The sequence below is a fragment of the Urocitellus parryii genome, chromosome 13, assembly GCF_045843805.1.
Source record: "Urocitellus parryii isolate mUroPar1 chromosome 13, mUroPar1.hap1, whole genome shotgun sequence".
Taxonomy (NCBI): domain Eukaryota; kingdom Metazoa; phylum Chordata; class Mammalia; order Rodentia; family Sciuridae; genus Urocitellus; species Urocitellus parryii.
In genome coordinates, this window is record NC_135543.1 from 66,286,284 (window position 1) to 66,302,947 (window position 16,664).

Below are 16,664 nucleotides of genomic sequence, written 5' to 3' on the forward strand. Positions count from 1 at the left end.
TGGATCACAAGTTTTAGGCCAGACTCAGCAGCTTAGTGAGGCCCAAAGCAACTTAGCAAGACTCCATATCTCAAAAGAAAAAGGGCTAAGGATGTAGGTCAGTGGTAGAGCATTCCTGGGTTCAATCCCTACTATCAGTACCCCGGCAAATGTTTTCTTTTTTCTTTTTTGCTATTTTAGGGATAGGACCCAATGGTGTTCTATCACAGAGCTACATCCTAGCTACCTACTCCCTTTTTATACTGAGAAAGAGTCTTTCACTAAGTTGCTGAGGCTGGCATTGAACTTGAAATTCTCCTGCCTCACCCTCCCAAGTAGCTGTGATTATTGGTGTGTATCACTGCATCTGGCTGGCAGTGGGTTTTTCTCTTCTTTGTTTCATTTCCCTTCCGTAAGCTATCCAAATATGAAGGTACACTTACTAAGTACATTCTTTTTTCATTTAAGTCTCTATGGAAGGACCTAGTTGAGCCTGTGATAACTCTCTACCAGGGAATATTTGAAAGGCATAAAATTCTCAAGTTCTGGTACTGATTTCTAAAAGTGAATGTGATGTCATGTTTTTGAATCTTAGAGTCTTAATCTATCTTAAGGCATTAAGTATAAAAGCAGCTTACAAACTGAAAATTATGAGAAGATTTTACTTTCTACTTTTTAATATTTCAGAATTATTTTAATCTTTTAGTGTTACTTTTCAATCAGAAATAAAAGAATCTTAAAGTCTACCTACCTTTATGATTAAATAAAATTCTTTGATTACTTTGGTACTGGGGATTGAACCCTGGGATGCTTTATCACCGAGCTAAGTGCCAGCCCTTTTCCTTTTTTTCTGTCCCCCTGAATTTTGAGATAGGATCTTACTAAGTTCTTAGGGCCCTGCTAAATTGCTGAAGCTGGCTCTGAACTTGCAATCCCAAATTGCTGGGACTACAGGTGTGTACCACCAAGCCTGGGTAAATAAAATTATCTATATTTGTCACAACTAACCAGGCACCCACTTACCTTTAATCTTCACATACTGCATATCTGGATTAACACAGAGGGCAAGATTACTAGGTAGAGTCCAAGGAGTAGTTGTCCAAGCAACTAAGGAGATACTTTCATCTTCCTCCAAAGGGAAAGTTACAAATATTGAGGGATCTTGAACATCCTGAAATAAATTGAGGTAAAGTACTATTTTACAAACCCTCAACAAGAGTCACAAAATAAAAGGAAACAAATCCTAAATAGGACTAAAATAAATGAATTTTACTAGCAGGGTGTGGTAATCCCATCAACTCAAGAGGCAAAGGCAGGAAGATCATGAATTCAAAGCCAGTCTCAGCAATAATACCCTGTCTGATAAAATATACTAAAGGGCTAGGGATGTGGCTCAGTAGTCGAGTGCCCCTGAGTTCAATTCCTGGAACACACCCCACAAAAAACAAAACAAAACAAAACAACAACAACAACAACAAAAACCTGTTTACTGAGTGGTATGCTGGTACATGCCTATAATCCCAGTGACTTGAGAGGCAGAGGCCAGAGGACTGAAAGTTTGAGGCCAGCCTACCAATTTGCCCAGGCCCTAAGTAACTTAGTGAAATCCTGTCTCAAAACTTAAAAATGGGCTGGGGATTTTGCTCAGAGGTAAACTATCTGTGGGTTAAGTTCCCAGCACCAAACAAAACAAAGCAACCATGCACCACATTTATAAAAAGAAAGTTCAAAGCAAGAAATTTCACATAAAATTTTTAATACTTAGCTGGGCATGGTGGTGCACGCCTATAATCCCAGTGGCTCAGGAGGCTGAGACAGGATGATCATAAATTCAAGACCAGTCTCAGCAATTTAGCAAGACCCTAATCAACGTAGTGAGACTATCTCAAAATAAAAACTAAAAAATAGACAGGCATGGTGGCGTACACCTGGAATCCCAGTGGCTTGGGAGACTGAAGCAGGAGAATAGATGGCAAGTTCAAAGCCAGCCTCGGCAACAGTAAGGTGCTAAGCAATTCAGTAAGACCCTGTCTCTATGAAAAGGAATAAAAGAATGGAGCCTTCACTGTTAGAACGATCTTTTTTATAATAAGCCTATGAAGAGTTAAGTCAACAAAACAACTGTTTTAGAAAATAGTTATCTTGGGGCAGGGGTTGTGGCCCTGTGGTAGAGCCTTGACTAGCACATGTGAGGCACTGGGTTTGATCCTCAACACCACATAGGAATAAGTAGATAAAATAAAGGTATTTTGTCCACTACAATTAAAAAAATACATAAGCTGGGCACAGTGGGGCATGCCTGCAAACTCAGCAAGATCTAAATAGAAAATAATCCTGGAACCATTATGAAATAATTAGAAATGTGAACACCAGCTGGTCGCGTTGGGGCACACCTATAATCCCAGCTACTTGGGAAGCTGAGGCAGGAGGATTGTGAGTTCAAAGCCAACCTCAGCAACAGTAAGGCGCTAAGCAACTTAGTGAGACCCTGACTCTAAATAAAATACAAAATAGGGCTCAGGCTTAGTATTCAGGTAGTATATTTTTCTCTATACTTTTATGTGCTTGAAATATTTTATTAAATAAACACAACACAATATGAGCACAATCACAAGAAGACAAAAAGGAATCATCACATTCATCTCATAAGGATTTGCAAAGATCAAATGGAATATGTGAAAGCATCCTCTAAGAGGATGAGGCCTTATAAAATTTGAATTTTATTAATATAATTTCCAAACCTGGCTCCTGAAACAAGACTTCCAAACAAGTTAATATCCATTAAAAACACAGGATTAGATGAACTTGCAAAAATGAAAACACTTCCTATGTTTCAGAAGATTCCCTGCCATTTACCATCTGTCTAGATGAGGTAAAGAAAATCAGAATGTCTCAACACCTCTGTCACACTAATGACAGGTAGAGACTCCATTTCATCAAAGAACAGATCATAATACAATTCACCATCCCAAATTTTCTTCCCAACATCTAATGATGTACCAGGTCCCAGATACAGCACAAAGTCACCCAAAATGGTAACCATTAATTTTGAGTGGTGGGAAGTATGTCAGAGCTGGAATTATAAATGAAGAGAAGCATAAAAATATGCTCAAAGCAAGCAAAATCTATAAGACACCTCATAAATTCAATGTAAACAAAACCAAAAGCTCATTTTAATCGTACAAGAGGCTTCATTCAGTGACTGGTAACATTATCAGTCCTCAGTAGTGACCAATGCCAAGACTGCCATTCCATGTTGGGGCTACCTGGGAGTACTTAATGATGTCTACAACCATTCAACCTCCAGGTACATTACTTGGCACTGAAAGATATCTCACCATTTCACATACCTTATAATTCTGGTGGGATTCGAAGTTGGAAAGTGGAGTGTTACATGCAGTGGAGAAGGGCATGACTTTCACCCCTCTGTATACAAGGCCTTTGTCATAGAGTTGTTTAAAGACCCACCTGGCAAGTAAAGAGTTGGGAGTTTCATAATTACATATACAAAAATCTATTTCCTCAAACACAAATATTTATGAACATTTTCAGTTTCTGTCTGCCAAAGAAGTGAAAAAATGTCTCATTTGTGGACTAAGTAGTAAATTACATCAGATCTTATAATTAATTACAAGACATTGAATAAACACTAAATATACTACTCTCTATTGACATTTTTATGTTCATGACATAATGTGAAGACCATTCAGCACAACGAAGGGCCAATGATATAAATCTGTACCTATCAGCATACATACTAAAATTTTTAGAAATGTTAAAAAAAAACAACAATAATTATGGTTGGCATTTCAGAGCTGATCCTTTCGTTTTTTTGGTCTACTATTTAAATCTCATAATAGTTTAACAAATGCAATTTTTTAAAAAAGTATAAACTACTGGGATTAGGATCAGCTGTTTCTTGTACATTAAAAACAAATTTTTAATATTATTTTTTAGTTGTAATTGGACACAATATCTTTATTTTTATGTGGTGTTGAGGACCAAACCCAGGGCCTTGCACGTGCTAGCCAAGAGATCTACCACTGAGCCACAACCCCAGCCCCTTCTTGTACATTTTTAAAATACTTTTTTAAGTTGCTGATAGACCTTTATTTTAAAAATTTATTTATTTAGATGTGGTGCTGAAAATCAAACCCAGTGTCTCACACATGTGAGGCAAGTGCACTCCCACTGAGCCACAGCCCCAACCTCATATTTCTTGTACATTTAATCAAAACTTTTACTGAGCTTTTAAATGTGCTGTGTTAAGCTAAGTACACCAGGCACTAATTGTAATGGTCACTCCAAGAGTTCTTCTCCCAGTTGAATAATAAAGGCACTATTAGAAATCCTTGCTTAATTATGCCTTAAAAAAATTATATTCTAGTGGCTATGAACCTGGCACAGTAAATGAATTAAACTCATTTGTTAAAATAACATTTTAATGAAGAAAAGGTTTTTTAAAAAATGTTATTCCTGAGCTTTTAAAGCTTAAAAAAAGGTAAGCTTTTAAAAATTCTTAAAAAGTTTAGATTTGATGAAATAATCATTAGCTGTGCAAGCTCACGCAAATCATAATTACTTGCCTCTACCTCAAATAGGGGTCCTGAGTCTATCCATGGAACTCTCTGGGTCATATGGGAAAATTCATGGGGAATACTTTATATAGTCAAAAGCAACAACTGAATCTAACTTACTACCACTATTACTGTTATTATCAAGGTTATCTCCTACCATTTCTAAATTCACCATTAGCTTACATGCCTTATTTATATACAAACAAATTCCTTAGGAGTATTTAAATATTTTTTTTAGTATTTATATTTTAATTGTAGTTGAACACAATATCTTTATTTTATGTATTTATTTTTTATGTGGCAATGAGGATAGAAACCAGGGCCTCGCACGTGCTAGGTGAGCATTTTACCACTCAGTAGCCCCTCCTTAGGAGTATTAACATTCTAAAATTTAAAATCTATTTTCCTCTTGGTCCAACCATTTATGTAAATTAAGAAGTAAGAAGAAGAGTAAGAAGAAAAGGAGTGGGTTTTAGAGCTATACTAATTAATGAGTGCTATCCACATGTTGTTTTTAATTTAAACTAAAAAAACTTAAACATTTCAATTTGGTAAACTTAAAAATTCAGTTTCATGGCACTTCTTTTTGAAATGCTTGACCAATAACTGGTTGTCAGTTGCTCTAGGGAAATCCAGCTGCTCAATGACAGGAAGGTTCCTGTTCAAAGTCTAGCATTCCAGAAAATCTAAATGGCTTCCTTCTTTTGGGTACGTAAGTCTAGAGATATGTCCACAGGTGCATGTCAGAGTCAAAGGGATTGAAGAACTGTGGTAAAGTGCCTAGCTCCTCAAAGGCAAAGTATGTATGCCAAGCATGCATAACAGATTCAGACTAAGAGAAATGTGAGTGGATAAGAAGGCAATAAAAGCTACAAGCAGCTACAAAGCAATTCAAAGAAACTGTGGTCTACAAAACAGCTCTGCAACTCACCTGTACTTTCATGTACAATTTAATGAAAGTAGGACTTAATCAAGACTGGATTATGTACCTCGGACATTTATAACCATGCTAAGGGTACCTGTTTGCCTTGTAATGATCTCATATTATCGTAGAAGCCCTAGGCAAACCACCGATCAAGGTTGGCACGGCTAATGATGGTCAAAAAAAAATTTCACTTGGAACCACTATGGAACAGTGACTTCACTACATAGTTTCTTTCAGCACTAAATTCAGGTACACATTCTCTTAGACTTAAAAAACAAACAAATAAATAAATAAAACCCCCACTTTTGAAATGTAATTTTTTCCTATATTTGGTATAAACTAATTTGAAAAAAAATGTAAAATATAAATGTGAGGACATTTACATTCTTTATTCTACTTAAGGATGCAGAATTATTAATGTATTTATTAGAATTTTCGATTCAACCCACTTGGACTATTATATGTAAAAGAATACATGCAAATACTGGTAAATTTTTCAAATACAAATGTTCTGAATTCAAAAACATTATTTATTCCCAAATATACAGAATTATGGATCTGAAGACAAAGTAATTCACACTAGCATACCTCCCCACTGACCAAGAGAATATTCATTGTATTTACAATTTTAAAGAAACCTACCAGACAGATTCCATGAACTGTGGATACAGAGTTTTGTAGTCATTGTCAAAGTCAATCCATCGGCCAAGTCTGGTAACAGTAGACTAAAACGTATGGATATTAGAGCAGTATTAGACAATGATATTTGATATTGTACACCAATGTGTTGTTTATTTTTATTATATCCATATATGATAATTTTTGGAAATCCAAACAATAAAATGGTTAAAATAAATCTATATTTCAAACAACATACTATGTGAAGTTAAGAATTATACTATATACAGATGCTAAAATATCCATTTATAAAAGTCAACCAAAACTGCCATTTGGCAATAACCAGAAATATAATCGTTGCTAGTAAATAATCAACACGTGCTCAAATTAATAAGTGAAAGTATCCTAAGAAAAAGAATATTTGGGGCTGGGGTTGTAGCCCGAGCGGTAGCGCGCTCGCCTGGCATGCGTGCGGCCCGGGTTCGATCCTCAGCACCACATACCAACAAAGATGTTGTGTCCGCTGAAAACTAAACAATAGGTATTAAAAATTCTCTCTCTCTCTCAAAAAAAAAAAAAAAAAAAAAAGAATATTTGGCTGGGCGCCGTGGTCCATGCCTCTAATCCCGATGGTTCTGGACAGTGAGTTCAAAGCCAGCCTCAGCAACTTAGTGAGGCCCTAAGTAACTCAGCAAGATCCTATCTCCAAATAAAATACAAAAAACCAGCTGGGGATAGTTAAGCGCCCTTGAGTTCAATGCTGGGTACAAAAAAAAAAAAAAAAAAAAAAAAAAGAATATTTGAAAAGATACTCCCAACAAAAGAAAAACTTTACAAAGGAGACAACCAACAGATGACACCTTAAATGAACAAAGTTATCATCATTAATGAGACATAGCAATAACACAGGCTTCCTGCCATGACATGCTGAGGAGGACATGACATCACCTCTGAAGCATTCCTGTCCAAAACCTGTAACCTAAATTAAATTTGTGAGGATAAAAGTAATATGGATTGGGTGTGGTGTTGCACATCTATAATCCCAACTTATTAGGAGGCAGAGGCAGGAGGACTGAAAGTTTGAAGTCAGCCTCAGCAACTTAGTGAGACTGTGTCATAAAATACAAAATAAGTAAGTCCTGGGGACGTAGCACAGTGGTAAACCATCTCTGGGTTCAATCCCTACTAACACCTCCCACACCCCAGAAGCACCAATGTCGAGAAAGACAAAGATTGAATGACTGTTTGATATTGAAAGAGCCTGAGCTGGTAGCGATGGAGTATGCCTGAAATCTCAGCAGCTTAGGAGGGTGAGACAGGAGGATAGTAAGTTCAAAGCCAGCCCAAAGCCAGCCTAGGCAAAATGGAGGCACTAAGCAACTCAGTGAGACCCGATCTCTAAATAAAATACAAAATAGGGCTGGGGATGTGGCCCAGTGGTGGAATGCGCCGGAGTTTAATCCCCTGTAACCACCCCCAAACAAAAGTGGGACTGACAAGACACGACAACCAAATGCAATTTATGATTCTGGATTGGATATTAGTTCAGAAGTAAAAATTGGTAGGATAACTGGTGAAATTCAAACAAGATCCATAGTATTTTGAGCTGGGTTGTGGCTCAGTGGTAGAGCACTTGCCTGGCATGTGTGAGGCACTGGGTTTGATTCTCAGCACCACATATAAATAAATGAATAAAATGAAGTCCAATCAACAACTAAAATATATACATAAATTTAAAATATATAAATTATAAATATAAATTATCTCATTAATGATGATAACTTTGTTCATTTAAGGTGTTATCTGTTGGTTGATAGTATTTTATCAATGTTAGTTTACTGCTTTTGAAATTACATTATAATTATAGAAGACAGGAGCAATTGGGAAAGTGGATGAAGGGTTTAGAGGAATGCTTCAAACATTTTTTAACATGTCTGAAATGACATCAGGGGCTGAGAAGGAAGGTAGAGGGCATGTTTAGAATGTGAGAGGTGAGAGGACCTGGATGGATTCCCCAGCACCACAAAAAACAACTTTCAGAATGAAAAGTCTAAAAATTAAAAAAATGCCTATATCTATATTAGGATTTGGCACCTGATGTGATCATGGCTGGAAGAGTCATACCACTAGCCAAACAGGGAATTCTGAAGAATAGCAAGTTTGAGAGGTTGAAATGAAGATGGAGAATAAGGAAAAAACAAAGCCAGACATGCTTTTAAGTTATACAAACATACTAAGCCAATCTGAGAGGCAGGGAGGAAAGGGGAATCTATGTTCTGAAGTTCAGAAGAAGAGGAGGGCAGGAGCTCTGCAGCTTGGAGATTGATTACTAAAAATAAGAGTGCAGGGGCTGGGGATGTGGCTCAAGCAGTAGCACACTCGCCTGGCATGCGTGTGGCCTGGGTTTGATCCTCAGTACCACATACAAACAAAGATGTTGTGTCCACCCAAAACTGAAAAATAAATATTAAAAAATTATCTCTCTCTCTGTTAAAAAAAAAAAAAAAAGAAGAGTGCAACATGGGAGTCCAATTAACATAACAAGCATGAGCCCAAACTTGATTTTTTGTTGTTGTTGTTCCAGAGACTGAACCCAGGGGTGCTAAACCATATTCCCAATCCTTCTTTGTATTTTATTTAGAATCTGAGTTGCTTAGCGCCTCACTAAGTTATTGAGGCTGGCTTTGAACTCATAATCCTCCTGCCTTAGCCACCCAAGCTGCTGGGATTGTAGGCATGTGCCACTGTGCCAGGCCCAAACTTGAAGTTTTAAAAATATATGAATTATTACAACGAAGCATTCAAGTAAGCCTGTTTGCTGAAACAGCATGATTCTAGTCATATACTGTGGGGTAGGCAGGAGACTAAATTTAGAAGACCAACCAAGCTCATAGAAATCAGAAAAGAGAGGCTTCAGTTTAAGTTAACAGGATTGGGATGGAAGCTAAAGACCCTTTCTTAGTAATACACATGCAAAGAAGAGGATCAACCCCTTTTGTGTCACATCTTCGTATGCACCACCATACTTTTGAGAACATCTCATAAAAAGAACAAAGAATAATAGGCCATTTCAACTTTCATTTAAAACTAAACTTTTTGTTCATTCTACTGAAAATAACCTAACATACCTCCCACTCAGCAGAATATCTCATCACAATTGTGCGGCACTGATTGTTATACTCTGCAATTCCCATTTTGGCCACATCCTCTGGCCCTCTGATTCCCAGTGTCTTATCAATTTCATATTCCTGAAAATTTGTGGGAAGACTGTTAACATTCTTGACTTAAGAAACAAATACAAGTAAGCAACTCAAGAAAATAAACAGCTTAAAAAATAACCAATAGTTCTCAATCTACAGAGAAAATGAACTATAAATAATTTTATGGAAATGAAGAACAAAAAGTCAGACATATAGTTAAAATTTACTATATTTCAATGACATTATGAAATGTAATGCTTAAAAAAATCAGATTTATAAGGCTGGAGACTCAAACATACCACAGGTAAGCCATGACAATCCCATCCAAATCTTCTGTCAACGTGAAACCCGCTCTGGTGAGCATATCTTGTAACTATATCTTTAATTGTCCCCGCAAGTATGTGTCCATAATGAGGCAGTCCAGTTGCAAAAGGAGGCCCATCATAGAAGGTAAATCTAACAGAGGTAATAAAAACACATTAGTAATTTTAGAATTGACAGCAAGAATTTAAGACATTTTTTTTTTTTTAATACCCAACTCCTACTGCAGTGTTTAGGAAGGAAAAAAAGTAGCAAGATCAGGAATTTCAGACATAATTGATTAGATATTTACTAGAGGCCTAGGTTTCAGAAAGTCTACTGGTTATGAGAGTTGGGGAGACTGCCATTTGATTATCCTTTCTTCATTTATTGGTCTATTAACTTAAGACAAGTTAATAGCTCTGATCCTGAGTTAGCTCATCAGTAAAACAGGGCAACAGACACTGATCTCAAAGCTTTTGACCACAGAAGGCACACAATGGAATCAGTGATTAAAGGACTGGTCTTTTAGGTAAATGGAGACCAGAGGCAGTAAGTACTGTAAAAGCCTTCTATATAGGACTTAGGTATAAGTGCTAAGAGAGGGTGGCGATGATGAAAAAAGTGGAATGGTAGAGAGTGGTATATTCATTCTATTTAGATGGTTTCTTAAAGAAATTTAATCTACCTTAACCAAGAACTCATCCATTTAACAATTACCTACTACTGAGCATGCAGCATGTAAAAAGCAGGTACAATGTGGAGATACAAAGATGAATAAAGGGTTTCTGCTTTAGTGGAACTCATTCTAAGAAACGTTTGCTTTCAAGGACTTCACCTTTACCAAAGAAATTCACATACTTTGGCCTATGTTTTGACTGCTTTAAGCATTCCTGAAAACAATTGAATTTGGACCAGAATTGCAAAATTTTTTCTTCTTCAGCAGGAAAATTGATGTTTTCTGGAACTTGTTGAACCATTCTGTTGCTGCAAAAGAAATCAAATTTATTACTGTCAAAAGAGAAATCTAGGAATAGCAGGGTAATATATTATTAAATGAGTGAACATATCACTACATAACTATATGATAAAATTATAGCTTTACTGAGGTCCCTTCACATAACATAAAGTCCAGTCTTTTAAAATGGACAATACAGTAGGTTTCAGTATATTCAAAGGGTTATGTATCATTATCACTATTCATTTCAACACTTCTCAACCCCTATAATAAATTAGCAGTCACATTCACTTCTTTGGTCCCTGAAAAGCTTTAAACAGCTTTCTTAAGTTGCCTATTTTGACATTTCATAAATGGAAGCATTTCTATGAGTCATCTATATGTGTCTGGGTTTCATTTCATTAGCATGTTTTTAAGATTCATTTGTGCTGTGACAAGTATTCATACTGCATTACTTTTTATGGCTGAGTATGTTCTTCTACATTAATACATGATACAGTGTTTTTCCATTCATTAGTGCACAGACTCTTGGGTTGTTTCCACTTTGGGCTATTGTGAATAAGGTTGATATGAATGTTCAGGTACAAGTTTGCATGTGGGTATACAGTTTTATTTTTCTTTAGGAGCAGAATTTCTGGGTCATATGTTAACTCCATATTTTAGCTTTATGACAAACTACCAAAATACTTAACAAAGTGACTGCAATGGGCTGGGGTGTAGCTCAACGGTAGAGTGCTAGTCTATATGCAAGAACCCTGGGTTCAATACACAGTACCAACATCAAAACAACACACACAAAACCAAAGTGACTGCACCACTTTACATTCCCCCAGCAGAGAATGAGGATGTCAATTTCTCCAAATCTTCCCCAACACTCCTTATTGTCCACCTTTGGATTACAGCTATCTGAGAGGGTATGAAGTGGTATCTGATTGTGGTTTTGAATCACATTTCCGTAATGACTAATGATGTTGAGTATCATTCCAGGTATTTATTGTCCTTTTGTGTCCTCTGTGGGTAAACATTCATGCTATGCCCATCTTTAGTTGGGTTTTCTTTTCATGGTTGAGTTTTAAGAATTCTTTATATATTCTGGATACAAGTCCTTCATCAGATATATGATTTGAAAAATTTTCTCCTGTGAGTTGTCTTTATTTTATATATTTTTTTGGGTACTAGGAATAGAAATCAGGGGCACTCGACCACTGAGTCACATCCCCAACCCTATTTTTTTTTTGTATTTTATTTAGAGACAGGGTCTCATACAGTTGCTTAGCACCTTGCTTTTGCTGAGGGTGGCTTTGAAAACTTGTGATTCTCCTGCCTCAGCCTCCAGAGTCACTGGGATTATAGTGCACCACCGCACCTGGCTTTGTCTTTAATTTTCTTGATGGTATTATCTGAAGTAAAACAAAACATTTTTATGTGTTTTTTTGTTTGAATTCTGGTGTTATAAACAATAAACCATTACCTAATTAGTTCCTAGTAAGAAATGTCTTATTAAAGTACCCTGTGAAAGTTTTGCTAATAACCTCAGACACTTGATCCACCTGTGACTTCACTATCTAATGAGCATCATTCAAGCCCCTTCCCTCTCAAAGGCGATTTACTTAAAATTCTTTTTTCAAATATTTATTTTTTAGTTGTAGTTGGACACAATACCTTTATTTTATTTATTTATTTTTATGTGTTACTGAGGATAGAACCCAGCACCTTGCATGTGCTAGGCCAGTGCTCTACTGCTGAGCCACAACCCCAACCTCTTAAAATTCTAATAAAGTTAGTAACCAGATTTCTAAGCCAAGGTCAGATTCTAAGCCAAGGTCAGATTGCTAATAATGAGAGAACAATAGAGAAGATGGAAAGCCTTAAGTACTCAAGAATAATATCAGTTAGAAGTAATTGACTCTACAAGAAAAGACCTATATAGTCCTCAACCAATTCTGAAAGCACTGAAAGCTCTGTGGTCTAAGTATAGCAATCAACTCAGGCCAACAGAAAAGTATTTTGTAAATAGTCTTTCCTTTTTTGTTCTCATTGAGTGCCTATGTTCTATATAGGAAAAAAATCAGATAAAAACAGGTGGGCTGTTTAAACTATCTGAAATCGCCATTTCCAGTCAGGGTGCACCGTTAAACAATATTAAATAGAAGCTATAAGGTACTTTAGATTTTCAACTCTTACTACAACCTCCAACCTTTCAAGGCCGTAAAGAAGTACTGGTTTCTGCACACTGATGAAGCATCCTAGTGGTTCAGTGGCTACTTAATCAGAGGCCAAATGAATCTTATGGGACTGTATAAGGTTAATGCCTGTCTAAGAAATTTCTCAAGGACTTTCTAAAGGCTCCATTGGAGCCCTGGCTTCAATGCCTAGCACTAAAACACCTTTAGATATCAACACAATTATTTCTGTCACTTAGAGTCTGTTCCTACTGTAGCCTTGTCCAGGGGAACTTATTAGAAATGTGGACTCATCAGTCCCAGCCACAAGAGTTGTTGTTAGAACATGCATTTAATAAGCTCCCTAAGGAATCAGCATGCACATCAAAGTTTAACCATCACCACTCTCCCATTGTTCTAACAATTATTCAGGATTATGTTTGAGACTTTTCTTTTTTGAGAAAAGAAGATTTAAGTTTTTTGAGAAGAGGGCTTATAGCTTTTACTGAATTTTTAAGGATGCCTCTGCTGACCCAAAAGATTTAGAATCATAGTATTATTATGCCAAACACCAAGACCCAGAGTAAGAGAATTGAACTATGTACCAATGACCGGGCTATGGAAGCTGCTGAGGACAAACAGCTCCCATGCATAAATCACAGGATTGCTCTGGCCCATTGTATCCACTAGAGAACTGTACCAGCACAACAGCCTCCAGCAACCACAGGGCGGTGGGTGTGGGGTGAAGAGCAGGTTAACCTTGCCAGGTTTCAACCAGGGAGGCCATCTCCTCTTCTTCCTCTTCCTGTAATTAGGCCCTTTATTCTTCCCTATTCCACAACTCCCTGCTTCAGATACCTTAGCTTCAACCTTTTGTTCAGCAAATTCTAAACATTTTGTATAAAATCTCAGATTTTACTTGCCCAAACTGATTTCTTTTAAAACTGTCTTTGTGGTTTCACTATTCTTTACTTTTCATAAGGATGGCATTTCTGAATTACCTGTAACAGTACCAAAAGGACTACCACATCCAACTAATCACCAAGACATGTGGATTCTACCTGTAAATCTATTTCTGAGGCTCACTCTTTTTCATTCCTAGGACTTCCTACTCTGTTACATTAAGTCAAATATAACCCCCAGTGGGTTATCTCAAGTTTTTTCTCAATTTTAGTTATATCCTACTAACATACATCCCACAGACTACTTGTGAAAAAAATCTGTATACAAAGATACTTACATGTGAATGTCAATGATAACAAGATGAGATTCTTCTTGTCAGACCCAGGAAGTTAGGAAGAGGGAAGGTTAATGCTTGTTTAAGAAATTTCTTAAGGACTTTCTAAAGGCTCCAAAAGAGGGGTTGGAGCCCTGGCTTCAGTGCCTAGCACTCAGCTAAATAAAGGCTCAGAAAATATTTCTTCTCATTCTACATGTATCCCATTTTTGTAAGCCTGGCACATATCTTTAATGCCCTTTAAGACTGCAATAATTCAGACAAGATGCTCTTAAGAGAACATCTGCTCAGGACCAGGCATCTCCACCAATTAGCTAATGCAAATTTTTGCCTAAGGTCTCCAAGACCAGTGAACTCTGTATCCAAGTAACTTTCTCCTTTTTTGATTTTAAAATATTTCTCTTGCCAGGACTTCCTGGAATATGCCCATAGTTTACTATGGCATGCATATTCCCATTGTGATGCTCTGCTACTCCCAAATAAATACCACTGTTCTTTGAACACTCTCCCTCTTGTTGATATTTAGGTTGAAACATGGAAGCATTATTTCTATATGCAAACAATTGAAAACAATTTTACTATGGTATATCAATAAAAAGTATACCACCAGCCATTAAAAATAATGAACTGGCATATATAAAATTCAGTTGTGCGGTGGGGGTGGCTGGGGGCACAGCTCAATGGTAGAGCACTTGCTTAGCATATGCAAGGCCGTTGGAGGAATTCCCACCATAAGAAGAACAAAATAAAACAAAATAGTTGTCTCTTAGTATCCCTGGGAATCTCGTTCCAGAACCCTCTGGGATGCCAAAATCCAGATACTCAAATCCTGTTTATAAAATGGCATAGTATTTTCATATAACTTATATACATTCTCCCATATAATTTAAATCATCTCCAGGTTACTTAAAACACCTAATATGATTTAAATGCTACATAATTAGTTGTTATACAGTATTGTTTAATGAATAATGACCACCAAGAACAGCCTGTATTTGCTCAATACAGATGCAACTATCACAGGCCTATCTACGTATCACATGATCAGAGGTTGGTTGAATGCAGATACAGAACCCATGGATATGGAAGGCCAACTGTATACATATTACTTATACATATTGAGAAAGAAAAGAGCAAGTGTCAGTCAGATATACAACTTATATATATGTTATATATAGTTTCAAAATACACTTACTCATTTCACTACCTCACTAAAAATAGCAACCATGCATTCATAAGGCTGGAAACTAAGTGCCACCTCCCACCTATTCCTCACACACCCATTCTAAGCTGCAGTGACAACAGTGCCTCCCCATCTTCTGAATGAATATGACTGGTACTTTCAAATCCTACACTACTCTGGGTATGATCCTCTGCTCATTTTCAAGGCCCATGCCCTATAGCAGCTCTTGAGAAGCGACCTCCTTCTCTCAATTCCAAAGCAGTGAAAAGATATCTATCTTCTCTGTGCTCCCAATAAGGCCTGCACTTGGCTACTGCATTATTACTGAGGGCAGGGACATCGCGCATGCCTGCCTTGGGACCCAGGTCCCCAATGCTAAATGCACATCAACGGAAAACAGGGACAAGAAGCTGCACTCTGGGACTCGAAATAACGCCTTCATTTGTCCTTATAATTATCTAGACTGGCAATAAACTCACTCGCCTTAACTCCCGCATGCCCCGTCACCCTGAATTCTCAAACCACAGTGTTTAAGGACCACTGTGGCCAAAGGGGGAAGCTGCAGAACTTCCGCGGATGCTAAATCAGGGTCCAAGAAGTCGGACCCGGATTTGTGCGGGGCTCTAAGTCCCGCGGTGCTCCTTTAGAACGAATCCCATCTTCCTCCTTGGAAACAGATACACTTGCAACCAACTCGCAGCAGATCCTGAAGAAAACGCCCCTTAGGAGAATTTTATATACGTGTGTGTGTGTGTGTGTGTGCAGCCAGACACACACACACACACACACACACACACACACACACACACAGAGTCCCAGTCTCGGGGGTTTACCGTACACGTGACTTTCGCCTCTGAGGGCAGGACGCCGCGTCCCCGAGGGGCGCCACGAGCAGCAGTGGACGGACGTGAGGGACCCTGCATACCAGAAAGGCCTGACTTACCTGGGGAGCCCCGGGGGCCCGCAAGCCTAGGAGGCAGCCGGCACCCACGCGGTGGCGACCCGAGGTGATGCAACACCCTGATAACACGCGGGGCAAGGAAGAGGCTGCCCCGGCTCCAGCCAATCAGAACGCGCTAACACCCTCCAACAACCCGAGAGGTGATTGGCCGCAAGGGGCACGACTCCGGCCACGCCCACGGGCCGAAATTTGTGCCGCAGTGCGCTCCGTGAACGCAGCTCTGCGAGGGGAGGAGCCCGGCGCTCGCAGGCGGAGGCCTGGGCGGGGCTGGCCCGAAGCCTTACGTGCTAGGCTCAGGTTGCACCCCACCGTCCCCAGCTGCGGCAGGACAGGGGGCCTCTGTCTTGCGTGTCAGCGTTCATCTAACCAGACATTTAAGGCCTGCATCTCACTTCATGTAAATTACTGTTAAAATTTACATCCTAAAAACACTGAGACTTCTGAGCAGTGGCTTGCTAACTACTGTGGGGCCTGTGCTGTAATCCAGAGGCCGCTTTCCCTGTGGTAAATGGCAAGGGAACAGATGAAAAGGCTTCATGACCATCTTTATATGATTTACTGCAC

General features: G+C 38.3%; 1 protein-coding gene and 1 non-coding gene across 4 annotated transcripts in view; both read right to left on the reverse strand.

Annotated features, from left to right (window-relative positions):
* Iars1 (isoleucyl-tRNA synthetase 1) overlaps positions 1–16,189 on the reverse strand; it is a 64,477-nt gene extending 48,288 nt beyond the window's left edge. Inside the window, exons 1-8 of one of the 3 annotated variants that reach the window (XM_077792391.1) lie at positions 16,083–16,189; positions 11,837–11,957; positions 10,461–10,586; positions 9,599–9,755; positions 9,228–9,347; positions 6,124–6,206; positions 3,330–3,447; positions 1,003–1,150 (exon numbers count right to left, since the gene is read on the reverse strand). In XM_077792391.1, the coding sequence (XP_077648517.1) occupies positions 1,003–1,150; positions 3,330–3,447; positions 6,124–6,206; positions 9,228–9,347; positions 9,599–9,755; positions 10,461–10,579 (745 nt within the window). In that variant the 5' untranslated portion in view covers positions 10,580–10,586; positions 11,837–11,957; positions 16,083–16,189. The remainder of the gene's footprint in view (positions 1–1,002; positions 1,151–3,329; positions 3,448–6,123; positions 6,207–9,227; positions 9,348–9,598; positions 9,756–10,460; positions 10,587–11,836; positions 11,958–16,082) is intronic. The other 2 variants (XM_026406951.2, XM_026406953.2) reach the window with 2 other exon arrangements.
* LOC113195432 (small nucleolar RNA SNORA84) lies at positions 13,317–13,449 on the reverse strand. Its single transcript, XR_003302397.1, has one exon. It is a non-coding gene; the product is annotated as a small nucleolar RNA SNORA84 (small nucleolar RNA).
* Positions 16,190–16,664: the final 475 nt, after the last annotated feature.